We start from the raw sequence: 18,990 nt of genomic DNA, 5'->3' as shown, positions 1-18,990 counted from the left end.
CTCGGCATCGCGGCGCACACGGCCAATTTCACCATCATCTCGATGGTGATTCACGCCTCTGCTTTAAAGCCCAATTCCGTATCACAATCTTTGAGCTCACCTACTCCCTTCTTGCTGCCAAGGTCCTTACCAAAACAAGAGCAGAACACGGTAAACATTATAAACACTTTTAACGGCTTTTCATAGAAACAATTTCATAGCAGTATTTACACTGGAGGTATAAACATCCCCTTATGAATAAATGACGCTCTTCTCCAATAAGCCCTGCACTTGATCACGCTAGAATAATTCTTTAAATAAACCTTAAAATAACCTCCCTCCAGGCATGGGAAACTTCTTTTCCATGCATAATTCCAGTCAGCAGACAAATTGGTAAACAAAAGCAGATAACATCAACTGGGATGCAAGAAAGAAAATAGCTAGTGGGAAGACTAGGCACAAGTGAAATGAATGTAATTTGGCGGTGAATAAATTTAGGCTGGGAATCGGGAGACCATTTTCAAGCATCGGAGCAGGGAAGTTTCAGGTCAGTCTTTTGACAGAAGCAGTGGGACAAAAAATGAACCGGGTTCAAAACACAGCCTGCGAGTTGTCTGAAGGAGATGGCAAGGTGTGGCAGCCTGCCATGAGCTCTGTGCTTTGAGACAGCGATCCCTCCCAGTCTGGAGCTCCAGATATTCCAGTCTGGAGTACCCGCTGCGGCAGCTGAAGGCAAAGGTGATGACTTGTCCCGCCGAAAAAGACAAGTCCCCATCTGAGGCGTTAGCGTGCGGTGTCACGAAGCACCTTGACACCACGTCCCTCTCCAGGGTCTCGCTGCCACCCCGGGGTCCCCGCCAGCACCGCGCTGCCGCAGCATCTCCTGGGGCCGCCGCCACTGTCCTCTCCAACAGCACTCCTCTTCAGGCACATAACGGATTTTATCTTTAAAAATTGGAAAAAAAAAAAAAAGCCTTCTCTTCCTCACAGACTTTGCATATCTTCCTTCCCTCCCGCCGTTTCATCGTGGAGAGTGGGAGGAGAGGAATTTTCTCCCGGGGTTTTGGACAGCAAGGTGCGTTTTGGAGGGGATATCTCCTTCTTCTTGCTATAAACTGGACCGCATGGCACTGCTGGGATTCTGCGGGGACACCTGCGCTGCCAGGTTCACTGGTCCCTAAAACACCGCCATCAGGGTGCCCAAGAGAGGCGTGCGGAGGGGTTTTCCTCCTGCCCCAAAACCCAGGGTGAGCCCCTTGCCTGAGCGACACCGGCCCCCACAGCACCTCTACGGCAGAGCTGCCAAGGGCCTGTCCCCTGCCCCGCACCCCCCCCAGCCCTGACATGGGGGGGGGTCTCCCTGCCCCAGGCCCTGTCCCCAGTGTCCCCGGCCCCACATCCCCCTCAGGCCTGACTCGGGGGGTGGTCCCCCTGCCCTGGGCCCTATCCCCAGCCCGACACCCCCCCCAGCCCCTGTCCCACGCCCTCGTCCCCCGCCTCACGACCCCTCCCCAGCCCTGACCAGGGGGGGGGGTCTGACCCTACCCCGTGCCCCCTCCCAGCCCTGACCGGGGCTGCCCCCTCACCCCCCCCGCCCCATAGCGGGGGTAACGGGGCGGATGCGTGGCGGTGAGGGAGGGGGGAGAGGGGGGCCCGGCGCGCGCAGCCAATGGGCGCCCTCAGCGCCTGGTCCGATCTCACCGGAGGGTCCTCATTGGTCGCTCCCCTCCCCCGCCTCACGGCGGAGGCCGGCGACGGCCAATGGGGCGCCTGGCGCGGGAGGGGAGAAAAGGGAGGGGAGGGGTGGTGGGTGGAGGGGGGCGGTGCCGGGCGGCGAGCGCGCGAGCGGCGGGCGCGGGATGGTGGGGTCCCGGCGGGGGTGAGGGGCAGCGCGCGCCGCCGCCGCCGCCATGTCGCCGGTGTGGTCGCTGGGAGCCGGGCTGCTGCTGCTGCTGCTGTGGGTGCGGCACCGGGGGCTGGAGGCCGTGCTGGTGCATCACCGCTGGGTCTTCGTCTGCCTCTTCCTCCTGCCCCTCTCCATCCTCTTCGATGTCTACTACCAGCTGCGCGCCTGGGCCGTCTGGCGCCTGCACAGCGCCCCGCGGCAGCACGCCCAGCGCGTCCGGCACATCCAGGCGCAGGTGAGGCCCGCACGGACCCCCCGCACCGCCCCTCTCCCGGCCCCGGGGGGAGACCTTGTCCCCCGGCCCGCTCCTTTCCCCCGCGGCCTCTCCCGCCGCCCCGGGCAAAATCAATCCGGTTGCGGCAGCCGGAGCGGGACGAAGCGAACGGATAAAAGGCAGCGGGTGCTTCCACCCCTATGGGTTTGGGGTTTGTTTTTTTTTTTTAATTTTTTTTTTCCCCTATCTGAAACTCCTCTCGAAGTTGCGACGCCAACAGCTGGCCAGTCCAGATGCGGAGCGCTGTGTGCGGCTGCTGTCATTGTGACGTCCTCAGGGATGTGCGCTGAATCTCTCTGAATGCCTGGCGTTATACCCTGCTTTCATACCACTCACATCCCAATTCTCGGCACTGCTCCTTCCGAGAGGTGGCTGAGGCGAGCCCAAACTTTTCCTCCCCCCAGAAAAGCAGATTTGTGTAATATTCCCGTGCTCTCCAGCGTTCGTGGTGACTCAGTCACGTCTGCTTCTCTTCACTTCCCCAACTCTCGCGTTCCTTGCAGATACAGGTGGATGTTAACGCGCGCGGAGTCACTCTTTGAAGGTTTGGGGTTGGGTTTTTTATCACCGGCTGCAGTAGCGGTCGAGCTTTGAGGAAAATGCTGCAATTGGTCTTCGTTCCCCAGACGTTAACCACTGCGGCTTTGCAACATTCCTGGATCGTGTATATGACTTAACATTTTCCTTCTCAACTTTTCTCTCTTTGCCTGTTCGTTTTCAGCCTCAGACCATTTCTGGTGTGTTCAGGAGGAGGTATTGTTTCTTTAACCTTCACAGAGCTGACATTATTTATGACAGTGGGCATCCCTCCCCTCACATATAGGGGATCCTGTGGATTTTCAAAGCTCTTTGCTAATTTCTTGCTAGTTTTCTGAATCCCATCTTCAAAAAAACTCCAAAAGCTATGGGGTATTAGAAAGGCTTCTTCTATGTAGCTAAACCCCTCTGGTGATATTTTATTTAGAAGTTCAGAGGTCTGCAGAGAGACTTCCAAAGCGTCTTCCCTCAACGTAGAGACATCCAGGCTTTGTTACTTGCAGGTAACATGCATGTAGAGAGAGGAGTAACAATTACTTCTGAACGTTTTTTCACAGCGAGGGAAAATTGTTTCTGTTATACGTTATCAACAACATGTGTATGCCTTGGAGCGTCAGTTTGGTTGTTACCTCTTGCAGGTTCGGGAATGGAAAAACGAAGGCAGCAAAAGATACATGTGCACTGGACGGCCCGGCTGGTTGACTGTGTCACTGCGTGTTGGAAAGTATAAGAAGATTCATAAGAACATCATGATCAACTTAATGGATGTTCTGGAAGTGGACAGTGAAAGACAGGTAACAAATTCATCACAAAGCTTCCATAATGATGATGTTTACAGCTTTTTTTACTATACGTGTAGCTGAAGAGGAGATTAGATTCCGTAAAGAACAAAGGATTTTTGTAGCAGTAGACCCACCAAATTTCAGGTTTTACGCTGTATGCTTGGATCATTCTGTCCACAAAAACAGCATATGGAATTGCTTAGTTTTTGTGTGCTGAAGTCTAAAAGACCAGATTGATCTATGGTTTTGGGGACTGAGCAACAAGACATTGAGGCAGAGGAAGAATCACTAAACAGTTTCAACTATTTTTAGTAGTGCTCTTAGGAAAGTAAGTCTCTGAATTCTGATAACAGATGGAAGTACAATCCAGTCATTTGTGTTTTGACATCGTTAATGCTGAACGCTTAATTTATGTTTGGTGGAGGAAATTGGATTTGTTGGCTTTTTAGGTTGTTCGTGTGGAACCATTGGTGACTATGGGCCAGCTGACTGCACACCTGAATCCCATGGGCTGGACTATTCCTGTGGTACCAGAGCTTGATGATCTTACAGTAGGTAAGGGTTGATGATCTTATAGTAGGTAAGGGTCGTTGTGATGACAAGAGACTAGCTGATTTTGCTGCATTTTCGTGAGCTTTTTGTGCAGTAACGTTGCATCATTTTAAAGGTTCCTGAAATATTCTGTTGAGCCTTATGTTCTGTTGTGGTATTTATGTTATAAGGACTTCCTTTTTTTTTTTTTTTTAAAGTAGTCTTAAAAGCCTTAAATCTTAAAAACTCTTAAAGAGCTTAGAAGTAAACCACCTTCATTTTGGAGAGTGTTTCATTTGATTTGTTATGTGCTCTCTTGATAAGGTGGTCTGATCATGGGAACTGGCATTGAGTCTTCATCCCATATCTATGGACTTTTTCAACACACCTGTGTGGCCTATGAACTCGTCCTTGCCGATGGAAGCCTTGTGAGATGTTCACCAGTAAGACAAAATGTTACTTTGCTATCATTTACAATGTCGTTGACAGTTACTGGTGTGGATATATGATTTAGTATGACATACTTTTTGCAGACTGAAAATTCAGACCTGTTTTATGCAGTGCCTTGGTCTTGTGGTACTCTGGGTTTCCTGGTTGCAGCAGAAATAAAAATGATTCCTGCCAAGAAATACGTCAAAATACATTATAAGCCTGTGAGAGGACTGCAGAAGATCTGTGAAAAGTTTACTGAAGAATCTCAGAAAAAGGAGAATAGTTTTGTGGAAGGACTTGTGTACTCTTTGGAAGAAGCAGTCATCATGACAGGAGTCTTGACTGATGAAGCTGAGCAAAGCAAGGTAACTAAAGAGAAGTTCCTCACGATGAAAAAAAAAAAATAGCCCCAAAGTTTGAAGCTGTGCTATGTGCCAGTATAAACCCAGAATCATCGTAAGATTGTTCGGATCTCTTAACATGGGAATAAAAGTTAGATCTGTCCATGAGAATAATTTCAATTACAGCTCTTTGTTACTACAGCAGAGTCTGTACTCTAAATCTCCTCAATTGATAAGAAATGATCCACTGCTTTCATTATTTTAGCAAACAACTTAGTCTACAGCCTTCTCATTACCCAAGGAGGAAAAGAAGGATCTTTTCTCGTATACAGACCAATCCTGTTTTAAACTGCAGTTTTTCAGAGTAACTCTTTTCCCAGCCACCTTTTAATACAGCTAATGTTGGTAAAACACATCAGGGGCATTTACAGGAGGGACGTGCTCACTGTTCGCTGCGTCCCTCAACCTGGTGGTTTCTCCTCTGCCATAATGAGCCTTGGGGTTAATGATGGGTTGGGAGATCGGTATTATTCATGGTCTCTTAATTAGCTTGTAACAGGCAAGCCTTATTTAAATTAAACCTCAATGGTGAGAAGGGTAAGAAGGAGCCGTGCACGTGGAGGAAGGAGGGCTCCCTAGATCTCTTGTAACAGTCTCGTTTGAACTGTTGCAGAGGGTATAATATTGATTCTTCACAGGAGAGGCATTTGGGGACATAATTCTGTTGTCTGGTAAGGTGTAACTGTTACCTCTGTTGGTATTTGCTAATGCATGCATATTTTCTTGTAGATAAACAGAATTGGCAACTACTACAAGCCGTGGTTCTTTAAGCATGTGGAGAAGTATTTGAAAGCTGACAGGACTGGAACAGAATACATTCCCTCAAGACATTATTACCATAGACACACACGCAGCATCTTCTGGGAGCTCCAGGTAAGACTGGTTCCAAAATTAAAATAACACCTGCAGGAAGGTACTCTGCTCTTTCCCAGTGTAGGCGCTCTGTACCTTCTTCCTCTTGGCGACGCTTCTGTCTTTCATGGCAGAAAAAAAAACAGTGACTTTATGGCAAATTTGAAAGTCCTGCATTTAGGCAAAACAAATCCAAGGGCACTTCTTTGTACATAAGGCGTTAGATCATACCTTCCTGGTTTCTGTTTTAGTGCTTTTCTGAATTTAGTATGTATTTCAGCATTAAGCTTTTGTACCTACTAAGTGATTTTCAAAAACAGGAATGTGAAATTATGGCTGAGAATTTGCCCTGCCTAAAGTCAGAACAGTAATTATGCAGTAAGGTCATTACTTTGAATTTCACAAACGTACTTGTTGTGATGTGCGTTTATGCAAAACTTCAAAGGATACCGGATCCTTTCTGCTCCCGGAGAAGTTGAACAGGAGTTGGCTGTGTGGGAAGTGCTTAAAATCTTACTGCTGTAAAATTCTTTTAAGATGTGATCTCGCATGTGTTTGTTCCTGCAAGAGTTCTGTAAGTTTGGCTCCTTAGGCACGCCTTCCTTAGCTGTTTTAAGGTAATAGCCTGCTGTTCTCTGGACTTCCTGCTCTGAAAGTATTTGGTGCTGAGTATGTTGTGACTCATAGGACTGAGAATCAATCGTTGTATCTAGAGAAGGCTTAGGGCAGGGCTGTGTAGCCAAGTTCTGTCCAGGCCTCTCATACTTGTTCATGTTTGTATTGTAGTAGCTTAGCAAAAGTATCAGCAGTTAAATTTATTGAAAATCTGGCTTAATATTGCTCTGAAGATTGAAGAAGTATTGTCTTTTGGTTCACTTAACACGTTCTTAAGTCAAACTTGTTTCTTTCCTCCTTAAAGGATATAATTCCTTTTGGCAATAACCCTATTTTCCGTTACCTGTTTGGCTGGATGGTTCCTCCAAAAATCTCTTTGTTAAAACTTACCCAAGGAGAAGCAATTCGGAAGCTGTACGAGCAACACCATGTGGTACAGGACATGTTGGTGCCAATGAAGAGCCTTGAAAAATCCATCCAGACCTTCCATGCTGACCTCAATGTAAGACCACGTGTCTTTAAAATGCAGTGAATCCTGGACTGTTTGTAATAAGGACTGTGACTGTTTGTCTTAAGGAATAAGTCTGCTTGTGTGAAAGGTCATTAGCGTATCCTGGGGAGTGCTGTGCTTTGCAAGTCTATGATGCAAGGCTGCTTTCTGAAAAAAAAAAAAAACAACCCAGAATAAAAACATGGGATTTAAACTTTAGTAGAAGGCCAACACTTCTAAAAGATTTTATCGCTTAGTAAAACTTGAACTGATTTTTCTTTCACCTAAAATGACTGGCAGTCTCACTAAACCCCAACTGTGGGAATTAATTTCCCTTTCTTGCTTTTATTTCTGAATTCATTTTAATTAGCCTAAGAACCACAAACGTGGCAATTTCCATTTTGGACTGACCTGGAAAAGAAAACTCTTCGTTCTCTTTTTACTCAGAATGGTGTAGTCAGTTGTTGCTTTGGGATCGGGGGGGGGGGGGGTTCATTTCAAATATTTAATGGGGAGGAGATTTAATTCTAGGAGGACACAGCATGTATTCTGAGCGTCTCAATCTATTTGTGTTACTATCATTAGTGTGGAGCTAAGAACCACAGCAAGTGAATTGGAAAGGAAGAGCTGTGTAAGTTTTGATCCTAAACTGTAAAGAAGTTCTCTTAACTCTTCATTTTGTCACCTTTATTAAGAGACAGCTTAAAGTATTGTTTTGTTAAAAATAAGTGATAGAGTGCTTTCTTACCTCTGCAGGTGTACCCTCTTTGGCTATGTCCTTTCATACTGCCCAATAATCCCGGAATGGTCCACCCAAAAGGGGATGAAGCAGAACTCTACGTGGATATAGGAGCTTACGGAGAGCCCAAGAGGAAACAGTTTGAAGCCAGGGCTTCAATGAGGCAAATGGAAAAGTTTGTAAGGAGTGTGCATGGGTAAGGATCCCACTCCTTAGCATAGTAATAATGCCGTGTAATTCAAACCCGTGTGGTTCAATCACAGTTATTTAATCCCACAGCACTTTAATATTGCAATAATTTAACAACCACAATAACTGAAAACTAATTTTAATTACTAATTTTGATGTTATGATTTTTAAATGTGATTTTACTTTCCCTATTTGATTGCAAACCCAAACAAACGAGCACGCTGGCTGGAGTTCTTGCAGCGTATTTGGAAGCTGGGTAGCTTCAGGTCACCCGTGCATCCCATCAGCTCTGGGCTGCTCGGGGAGTAGAGTCCCTGCTGCCACAAAATACATCTGCGCACCCAGGTGCAGAAAGACCTCAGCACGTCTGTGCTGACTGTGCATAAACCAGTCCAGAAGCGGGGTGGATGTGGGTCAGCGACCGCTGTCAGCAAGGCTGCCTAGCCCAGTCCGTGGGGGAGGCAGCCGTTGAGCTTGCGTGCTGGGGCTGGCTTGTTTCAGGCTGGTTCAGAGCAGGGGCAGAGCAACTGCTGTTTTGGCTGTGGTCCCTTCAGGAATCCCACAGGCTGTTGTAAGTTTGGACGGCTTCCCTGCTTGCCCTTGGGGCTGTTCTGCTCCCTGCAGTCCTTGTAGCGTCATGCTGCAGCTGCGCCCCGTCCTTGCGCTGGTGTGTCCTTGCACGTGGAGGCCAGCCTTGGCTGTTCCATCCTGTCCCTGCGTGGTACGGGGAGTCTTTCCTCCCTCACAACCATCCTGTCCCTGCGTGGTACGGGGAGTCTTTCCTCCCTCACAACCATCCTGTCCCTGCGTGGTACGGGGAGTCTTTCCTCCCTCACAACTTGTGCTTCCATAGCTTCCTTTTCCCTGCCCCGATTCCGTAACATAGGACCATGGCAGGGATGAGATACGTCCCCGCCATCTGTCACGGACTTGTGCCAGCCTAATTTGCTGTGGTGGTGTCAGTGGAGAAGCAATTACAGGCTTGTTTCTCAGGAACAAGAAACAACTACAGGGTATTTTTACACCATCAGTGTAATTTATCCACTTTTCTGTTTTGACCTACTTCTCAGTCTAACAGCGATTATATCGCGTGTGGCTGAATAACGCTGGCGAGTCTGCTTCGAGATGATTTGGAGAGTGTAAATGACTTTTGGCTGTAATACGTGATCTGGCAAAGAACAAAGCAACCGAAAGTTAATTTTAAGCTTTTTTAATTAACTTGAAATTAGGCTTTTAATTTAAAGCTCTTTACTAACAAAGTTTTTTCTCCTCTCTACCTGTCACTGGGAAATGAACAATGGATGAATGCTTAATCCTGCAGTCTGGTAATCACACACAACAATAGAGCTTTCATGTTACAGTTTTACTACCGTACTCTGATGCTAGCTGCATTTTAGAGAGCACAATATAAAAGTAAGGAAGAGCCTGCAGCTAAATAATTATTTCATTTATTTCTGTAAAAGGACCTTTGTTACACTGGGCTGCGTTTACGCTATGAATTTATCATCTCAGCCTGGTCTGATGTGGCAGGCTTCTGCCTTCCCAGTTACATTCCCAATGTCCAGTCCAAAGAAACCTTATTCGCCTTTTTCAGTCCTTCTCCTTTTCTCTTTGTAGTAGCAAAACTATGAAAGTAGCAACACATCGATGGCTAAAGAAGTGTTCTGAACCGTATGTTAAAAGCAACAGTTATTTTCATTGTTTTTTTTTTCCCATCTTCCTCTTCACCAAAATGACTGTAGTGGTATTCTGCTGTTTTCACCATTACCTGTTATTTCCTCGTGGAAAAGAGATCGTGGTTGTCTTAAATCCACCAAATAAAACTGGCTGAGTGTCCCAGTGTGCTCCATGTGAGCAATTATATCTGCTTGTTTTTAAAAAGCATTTTTTATGGGTTTTTTTGTTGAATATTTGCTGTTTGTAGCTTACCCTGCATTTTTTTTTAATATTCTACTTCAAATCTTGTGGCACAGTTAACACTGAATCCCTGTTTTCTCTTTTTTTTTTTTTTTTCTCTTTTTTTTTTTTTTCTTTTTTTCCCCCTTTCTGTTTCTTTCTCAAGTTTCCAGATGCTCTACGCAGATTGCTATATGACCCGCGAGGAGTTCTGGGATATGTTTGATGGTTCGTTATACCACAAGCTGAGGGAGCAAATGAATTGCAAAGATGCCTTTCCAGAAGTGTATGACAAAATCTGCAAAGCTGCGAGGCACTGAGCCGGGATGATCTAATCAAGCAATCAGGGAAAGATGAATTTACCTATAGCTAGTCAGTATATCCTTTAAAAAAAAAAAAAAAGCTTTATTGCTCTCCAAATAAGCTCATTCTTGTTGATGTTTCAAGATATGAATTTCTGCTTTATACATTTATGTTTAGTATTTCTTCGTATGTTTTAAAACCAATTTTCCAAACTCAAAGTGATTGTTTTTAAGAAATCTTTAAGTGCTAGCCTTTGTATCTAATGTAGTGAGATAGGCGAATTCACCTATTTCCAAAGATAAGAAAAATAATTGGATGAAGATCCTGGAGTTACGCCAGCTGTATGCTGTAGCTATATTTAACATTACTTTTGAAAATGGTAAGGAGGGCTCAGAAATAGGTGCCAAAGCTGAACGCGGTGTCAAATTAATCATGATGTTAAACACACTTGCCTCCAGGCGGTAACCTGCAGAACAGCTCAGCAATGGTATCATCATCTTCCAGCTGCACAGCGCTGCGTGATGTTGTGGGGCGCTGCGCTGCTTGGGTTGTACCGTACCGTGGTCTCCGCAGAGCAGTTAACTCCCCAACAGTGGCCTCAGTTTGAGCATGGAGGTGTGAAGAAAATGCTTTTTACTTGTGCCTATCAGATTTGTACTGATTTTGATTATGAAGTGTAAATGAATATAGGTTTCGAGTACTTTTTAGTTGATAAACAGTGCACTGGGTTTTTTTTCCCCAAAATATCAATGTTCTGGCTTTGTAGACTACTGAAAAAAATTGCTGCTGTTTCATATAGGCAAATATTCATTTCATTTTTTACTCATTGTGAGTCAGTTTATCTGGATTTTTCTTGATTTTGTTGTTTCGTGGGGTTTGGGGGTTTTGGTTGTTGCTTAATTTTAGTGCCTTATAAATACTCAGTTGGAGGAAGACGTGGGTTATTTCAGATGGTTCTGTCCTGGCCAGTAGGAAAAGGAAGTCACGGCTTTGTTCGTACGAGGTTTGTCAGAGCAAGTGGCGGCGGATAAGAACTCTTGTGGCGAATCTTGATACACACAGGCTTTGGTTTTGACTCGAGTGACATTTTTGCTTTTCATTTTAGCCGGGTTAGATTGATAGGCTTTGTAAAAGGACTGTTTCAGGCACCTGGAGGGGAAATCAACAGCAAGTACCGTTGAGTTCCCCTTCTGCTGCTCGCTGGTGAGAACGGCACAGTCGTGCACTTCATAGTGTAGAACTGTGGAAATGTTTTGACCCTGTAGCCAAAAACACGGTTCCAAGCCAAGCCCGTGAGTTGTCCAAGCAGTACTTCAAATTGTTACTTGAAACCTGACTGAGCTTGAGGAAAAAGAAAGTAATTTTCTTGAGGCTTGTGTTGGGGGTACTGTGAAGAACTTTTTAAACTGTTACCAGGGGAGGTGTTGTAATTTTTATATGAGTGCTAAACCAATGATTTTATTTATTGATAGATGGATGCCTATGGTCCAGATGAAACCAATGATAAAGCAGTTACAAGAATTAGGTTAGGCCTGTTACTCAGTGACGCATGCTGGGCAAATCGTGTGCAAATAAGGTACCCCTTAAAATCCTGCCGAGGGGAGACGCAGTCGGTGCAGAGCGCCTGCAGAGCTGCCCAAGCCGCGGAGCCGGGCAGGAGATGGAGCTGCGTCAGTGATCCAGGAGTGTCTGCTACGCCGGTCTAGGCTTCGGGGTACGCAGGAAGAAGGCAGACGTTTATTTTTGGGGTGTAACCTGCCTTCCTGCCTCTGTGAGGGAAGTGGCATGAGAGCTGTTTCCTTGTCCCTGGGGCAACATTACGATTTAGCCCGGTGCTTGTAAAGTAATCTGCACAGAGCGAGAATGGGTTTGGTTAGCTTTTAAAGGTCAACGTTAAAACAGCTAGAGGATACACAAATACTTCTACTTAGGCTGTGTTTCTCTCACTTATGTACTGATGATTGTTAGGTATGCACTGCATTTGTTTTTTCACTCTTTAATTTATTGGCAAACTTTGTATGAGGTGCCCATACAGTACAGTATGGGAACTGTAATTGTATCGGTCACACGCACGCACATGCATAATTGCTGTTGCTCTTCATTTTTGGTTGTACGGGCTGTTTAAAATAAAAATCTAGCCAGCATACTGTTCAAAGGGGTGTCTTTTAATGAATTATTACTAACTTTTCAGTAGCGCTGTTTACCATTTCTCCTGCTTGTTGCATTGTTACAAATTGTCAGCAATTACTGAGAAAAGCTGCTGTCTGGGTAAGAAACCAGAGGCATTGCGAGGAGGAGCCTCCTGCTGCAAAGAGCCTTGAAGGAGTGTCTTTGAAGTCTGTGAGTCTGCCCCAAGACACACCCGTACAAAACAAACACCTTATAGCTGAGCCCTAACCCTGCAGTTACGCCCCACTAACTCGGCGTAGCCTCACGATGCCAGTTATCCTGATCTTTGGTGTTTTTCCCCTCACCTCATTGTTTCCACGTGATGTTTTGCCCAAGGACAAAACCCCAATTTTGGATTTAGATGCTGCAGCCGCTGACATGGATAGCTACTGCATTCTTCTCACTTCACGCTAATACATCTAATCCCTGGTTTGAATGAGCAGCCACAAAAGCGAGGATGAAGATTCAGTGCACTCTTCAGCCTCAGGAGTTTCACATCCACATCCGTTTCCTTCAAAAACGCCTTCGCAGCAGCTCTGCAGGCTTAGTCAGAGGTACTCCTGCCCCTCCCTCGGTCGCAGCTGCTGCATCTCTTCCCAGAGAGAAGCTCCTGGGCGTTCTCCTGAAATCCAGGCTGCCAAACGCCTCAGCCCCACTGAAACAGCAGTTCAGGTGCCAGAGCCCTGCGTTACTTTAATTGCACTCTGTTGGCCCTGAGTTACACCGCGTTTCACAATCCCCTTTTGTTCCCCCAGCAGTATTCCTGTAGCCTACACTCACCCTCATCACCACTCAGGCATTTCCCTTCAGAGACCTTCCTCCTTTGCTTGCCTCTCTGGAATCACTGCAGTTTTACCTGTGTTCAATTATCTCCCCTACCAAAGGATAATTGCAGATTAATTAACATACTTAATCAGCCACAACTAACATGTAATTACACCTAGATTTAATTATTCCAGTCTGGTCTAAACACTAATACAAGAAGACTTCACAAAAGTTAATTCTGAGTGAACCAGTGTACTCCCAGTATGTTTTTGTCGCCATCCCTTGTTACCACTGACGCGCACCTCTCTTCATTTCACTTCCTCCGTTGCCTCTAGGTTTTAATAGCCTACAAAATTTGGAACGATGACATTAATTTCCCCCTAATTTCCTCCAGCTGCTTATAAATATTTGCATTGTTGATTCAAGTAAAGATCCTTGCATGGGTCAGGTACGTGGGGAGCTGTCGAAGCCTTTGCTACTCTGACTTTGCTATGGTAGTGCTTTTTCAGACCCAGCTCCCTGTTGAGTTGTAGTGGTGGACCTGGGGGTCTTCAGCTGTGGTAACACCACCGTGTCCATAACAGGTACGTGTGACTTCTCTCAGTAGCGCTGTTTGAAGGGAAATGTTTAATATTGAACGGGCTGTGCGTGCCAGCAGGCCTTCCTTCGGAGGACAGGCAGTATCCGTCAGCCTCTTCTCAAGCATGTCCTTCTTACAAAGGCCAAGGTGGAAATAATGAATTACTCTACAGAAAAGTTAGACTGCTGATTGTCCAAGAGTGTTTTATTACCACAGAACAGGACTTGAGTCGTTTCCTATCTTGACTTGGGTGCCAGCATGCACCTGTCTTCATCTACCCCGTCTCATCCGCTCGTGTGTCTGCCATTTACTCACCGATTTGGGCTTCCCAGCACCATCCGGTGTTTGGAAAACAGCTGTGAGTTTTTCAGAGGTATCTGGACATTGTGGAGCAGAAACCGGTTGGTTTTAGCAACAGGCTTGAGCCACTCTCTGTGGAAAGAGGATGTGATTCAATGGGCTCAAGTTATTGTCTGGGTTAATCTCATTAGTCTTAATGAGCATGGAGGTGAACAGAGCTCTTAAAAGCCTGGCTATTCCCTTGAAAGCACAGCTGTAGCTTGAAAAGTTATTTTGGAGCTAGTGCTATTTGATCAGAGAGATGCATTTGAGTTCCAAGTCCTGCTCACTGTTCAGATTTTTTTTTTTTTTTTTTTATTCCTCCTGGAACTGCAAAACTAACAAAGCTGGGCAATATCGGAAGCTAGATTTCATTGTGCTTTCTCCATCACAGGATAGCTAACTTCTGGCTGCCCTGCTGAAAGCTGCTGAGTTATATTCAGCCAAGACCGATTTCTGACGACTCTCTGGAGATCAAGAACGACCTTTGCAGAGCTGTCAGCCCATAGTGCCACCGCAGCAGTTTGCTAATCCTGGCCGCAAGCAAAGGTGAGAGCAGAGGGCTATCCGGAGGCCTGCCATCAGTGTGGTTCCTAACTGCTTCACGGGGTTTTCACGCTAGCGATTTCAAAGCCCTTTGTGACGGAAGAGAGCCTTGTTATCTTCCTTCCTCAGATGGGTAAACCAAGGTACAGCCTGAGAAGGGGATTTTTGTTCGGGCCTGTTGAACAGTTCAGTGCCCGCCTGGGGAATGAGTCCAAACAGACTGATTATCTGTCCCCCTCCCAGTTTCTTCCTAGGCTGCTGCTGTAACGCGATGGGAGCTATTTGCCTACACCTCCGCTGCAGAAAAATTGCATTTCACAAGATACACCACCTCCCACCTTGGCATTTGTGACATGCCTTGAGAGCCCGTAGTTCTTTAGCTCTCCCACTACCCGTAGGCAGGGGGAGGCACAAAGGTCTCCTCGCTTTCCTGGGAGGGGAGAGGTGCAGCAACACCAACCTCCCTGTCCACAGAGGGAACCTATGGTGGGGCTGGCCAGTGTTTCCCTGTCCCGATCCAGTGCTTTAACTACACCGTCATCCCATCTCACATCGGTTGTAGTGTTTGTAACGTGCGCTTGGTCTCCCCAGAGCTGCTCAACATGATTTTCCTGTAAGCCAGTGTAAAACCACTGACAGCCCCCTTGTCTGTCAGACTTACAGCAAGTAGGCATCGCGCTTCAAGTTTCTCAGGTACCGCTGCACATCACACCAGTACAGGGATTGGTATCTCATCTTCTTGAATTTTTTTTTTTTTTTTTTTTTTTTTTACACCTACAGGGTTCTGGAAGGAGAAGGTCTCGTGCTTCCCCATCCAGAGGCACCATGGGGGCATCACCAGGTAAAGTCTTCACGTGGCCAGGCCTTCAGTTGCAAAAAATAGAACAATATGTGGCATATCCTAACCAAACCGGGCCTCTATTGTAGGGGAGGGAGGAGAAAATAACGTCAGTCGCTGTGAGCCCAGCCAGTCCCCTCCACATTCCTCTCGTCACAGCGGTCCGTAAAGCAGTCTGTTAGCTCTGCAGGCTCAAGCGTCCTTGGCAGCCGCCTACTGCTAGCTGTAGAGAAGGGCTGCCGTGTCACAACCTCCCCACTGAAATGTAATCTGTCAAGTTCCCCAGCAATTACGAAGATGTCTTCATCCTTGACCTCTTTCAAGTTGCCTGTTTCCTGCTCAGCTGGATAAAGGAAAAGAGCCACGTGGAAGCATGCTCCTCATCCCTAGCCAAGGTGGGCTATTTCAGACTAAAGCCTTCCCTCTCTGCTTTGAGCAGTTTAGGCTTTGTTCTGGTTCTCTGTGGGGAAGCTCCGAAGATGAATACAGCTCTAGGAACAGGTACTAAGCGAAGGGCTTCTACCTGCACTTGCTCTATACCGTGCTGCTGATGCTGCTAAAGGAGAAACTGGTTTTCGAGCAGCAGAATAAGACTTTCTAGGAGGATACAAGGAGCTCCCGACACTTAAAAGGACTCAAACCCAGCTGCCCTCATCAGTGAAGTGTATCCACTTGTTTGCAGCTGATGCGGAACAAAACTAATGGGAAGGGCTGTCTGAGCATCCCTTGAAAAGGGCAAAAGCCTGATAACACGGTTGCTGCTGAGCTCCTGCCCCACTGCTCAGCTTCCCAAGGGGTCAGTGTGAGACCAGCATTGCAACTGGGCATAAAAACATTGCCCTGCAGTTGTGCAGTTACAGTAACATGACTGGAAGGAAGGAGAGTATTTGGGAAATTTAGATAGCCAGGTGTGTGAGTGAATGCTGTGGGCTCATGGACCCTACAAGCTGTGTAAGAGCATGCTGGGATGTGCCGTCTCTCTGTGCCAAGACCCCAAGCCCGAAGTGGAAATCCTCTGCAGCACAGAGAGGTTCAGATACTGAATGACTTTGCCGCTCACCTGCCCTGACTTCTCTTCCCTAGCCCTGGCCTGGTGCTACCCGGGGATGCTACTGGAAAGAAAGAAACATTTTCCACCACCCCAACAGGGATCCAGGACTGTGGCTTCTCCAAGACCAGCCCCCTCAATTGCTTTGGAAAGTGCAACGCTGCTGCATCAGGGACTGATTTGGGTCCTTTGTTCACCTTCCTACCATTCCCAGTGCCCTTCCTCCTGGAAATCCCCTGGGGTGAAGAGGGGAGGCCCCAAATGGGACACTTGGTCCCACCACATATGGAGCAGACCCCTCCCAGGCCACGTGTTTTGCCCCGATGGCACAAATCAGCACCCAGCAAAGCAGCGAGTGAGCAGTTTGGTGAAAGGCTGTAGGGGACAGCAGTACCTTTTTTAGCCTCCTCCGGCACAGCTGGAAAAAATAAGAAGCACAGACAGGCTTTCAGACACATAACCCCTGAGCTTTGCCCCACGTTTGGTCCTGTCTGTCGATTTAATAAGATATCAGCTTACCCCGCAGACCGCGTCTCTTGTACAGCCTTAAACCCTCCTGGTTAAAACACCGCCCCGGCAAATCAATCCAAGATGGTTTTGTTCCTTTGATCAGCACAGCAGGCAATAAGTCACTGACGGAAACGTCTTTCACTTCTGTGGCTCAAACAGGCAACAGAAACGGTGAAAGACAACCCTCCCGTCCTGAACCACCTGGAAAAAATTTTCCACTTCCTGGGCAAGGAGATGGCCAAAGGGACAGGCGACACCGCAGTGGATGTCCTGCGGGACCCGCAGCTTGGCTGGCAGGTGTGTCACACCAGGCACAGGTAAGTCCCCACCGGGGCCAGAACAGCGTGCTGCGTGTCCGAGGGGTGGGCACCCCCTTCCCGCGGGGACCCGTCCTGCTCCTCCAGCCTCCAAACCAGCGCTTCTCCCAGACAGCTTTTGCATTGTTCATTTAATTGTGGTGAGAAACACGTAGGGAGAAGTGATTCCCTGACAAAGCCGGCGAAGGCTGGTCTGGGAGTGAGGTTGCTACCTGGCAGGCAGGAAATCTGCACCAGATCCTGGCTCTAGCACTGAGCTGCTGAGGAGCTCCCCCAAGTCCCTCTGGGCGATGTTTTACAGGATGCTGAACCTTGAAGAACTGGCCAGACTGTTTAATGACTTTAATGCTCCTAAATCACCCAGGAGCATCAAAAATGTGCCCTTTAATCCCTTGATTTTGCCCATTTCCAGCCACCTGTAAACAGGAGTGCACATTAGTGAGTACTTCCCTTTATAGAAGAATCATGAAGACTTCTTCCAATCCCGTGTTTAGATAAAATAGGGATTGATTCTTTCTTCCTTAAACTGGATTATTTAACTCCTCACAAAATGAGGCTCAGCGAAGTGAAATCTCCTTCTCTAGTGGAGGACTTGAATAGGTGCTCACAGCCGCTCTTCAAAGGTGTTTAACTCCCTTTAGGCTAGAGGCAGGAGGCTGAAAAGTGCAGGCTGGAGGTGGTCACTGGATGTCAGGTGGTGCCTCTGACAGAGCCAGGTTTGACTGGAGAAAGCTGAAATGACATAAGAAAAAGTCCGTGCCTGAGGACAAACCTGGACGTTGGCCAGGTGAGGATGGGCACACTGCACCCCTGAGATCTCGGGGAGCTGCTTGCAGTGTCCTCAGGGTTTCATCCACTCTCAGCCCTTCCAGTTAGGCCCCAAAGACTGAGGGGCCCTCGGCTGCCTCTCCCTCCTGTTGGGCTCGGCCCTAGTTAAGTGTGAGGGAGCTGGAGGGGTGCAGCAGGGCTGAAGGCAGGAACAGGGCTGAGGCAACTGTTGGACTCTTTCCTCCTGACAACCCCATTTTGTCCTGCCTCCCCTCTATTTACTGTTTCTTACTATTACATTGTGCAAGAACTGTTCCTTCTGGACGAAATGCCTGGACAAAGCCACAGAGTTGGACCTGGGTGATACCATACCCGAACTGCAGCTCTTCAGGGACAAATGCTTGTGGCTCAAAAGCCAGGAAACACTCGCCATCGAGTGCTTCAAGCAAGCCATTGAACTGATGCGGGCTCCACTGCGAGCTTGCAGTGCCTCCTGGAGCCGCTGCTCACACTCTTTGGTCAGAAGAAGCTGAAGACGGAAACGCTGATGCAGGAGGTGGAGCAGTGGGTTAAGAAAGTCGAGCAGCAATTCCCACGGTGGTTTGCTGCATCCGCACGCCAGAGGTGATCCTGCTCTGTGGAGCCGTGATCACTGGGGGGAGAAGGGAGCTGGTGAAGCTGCTGTTTGAGATGACACAGGTCGATCCTTCCAAGGGCAGGACCAATGAGCCATCGCTGTCTGAGTCATCAGGATGGCAGTAGGTTTTGCAGAGCAGCTGTCTCTCCCATGAGCTTCTCGGTTTCATAAAGCCTTACTAAAAAAGCAACAGACAAATCCGTGGTGGTGGATTCAAATCCCCGTGAGAGCCCTGTTGCTGCTCTGCTGGTACTGGTGGCTGTCCCCTGCCATCTCCTGCCTGCCAAGGTCCCTCCGCACCACCAGCTCCCATCCCGGGCAGAGGGCCTGGGGTGTCCCCTGTGTCCCCAGCCCTGCCATGGCAGCGCTCGGGGTTGTGGGGACACCCGCGTGGGTGCTGTCCCCCCGGACCGGCTCCTCTGCCCACTCTGAGGACATCCACCCGCTGTCACGCAATACAGCCACGTGAGACAGCAAGGGACCCCCGCATCCCCACGGGGCCACCCTGTTATCCCAAAATTCTTTACCGGGTGCGGGTTTCACATCA

General features: G+C 47.7%; 2 protein-coding genes across 2 annotated transcripts; both read left to right on the top strand.

The window, feature by feature from the left end:
• The first annotated feature begins 1,839 nt into the window (after positions 1-1,839).
• On the top strand, positions 1,840-12,081 carry DHCR24 (24-dehydrocholesterol reductase). Its single transcript, XM_086753931.1, has 9 exons — positions 1,840-2,120; positions 3,335-3,490; positions 3,928-4,033; positions 4,334-4,452; positions 4,543-4,806; positions 5,572-5,715; positions 6,614-6,811; positions 7,556-7,734; positions 9,790-12,081. The coding sequence occupies exons 1-9, from the start codon at positions 1,890-1,892 to the stop codon at positions 9,941-9,943; spliced, it is 1,551 nt and encodes a 516-aa protein (XP_086610057.1). The 5' UTR covers positions 1,840-1,889; the 3' UTR covers positions 9,944-12,081.
• Positions 12,082-12,552: 471 nt separating this feature from the next.
• Positions 12,553-18,568, top strand: TTC22 (tetratricopeptide repeat domain 22). Its single transcript, XM_086754117.1, is given in 7 exon segments — positions 12,553-12,649; positions 16,247-16,282; positions 16,285-16,370; positions 16,881-17,018; positions 18,115-18,262; positions 18,265-18,402; positions 18,405-18,568. Coding segments are annotated over 7 exon segments (807 nt in total).
• Positions 18,569-18,990: the final 422 nt, after the last annotated feature.

This window comes from Chlamydotis macqueenii, chromosome 8, assembly GCF_036417535.1.
Source record: "Chlamydotis macqueenii isolate bChlMac1 chromosome 8, bChlMac1.mat, whole genome shotgun sequence".
Taxonomy (NCBI): domain Eukaryota; kingdom Metazoa; phylum Chordata; class Aves; order Otidiformes; family Otididae; genus Chlamydotis; species Chlamydotis macqueenii.
This window is presented reverse-complemented; position numbering and strand designations above follow the sequence as displayed.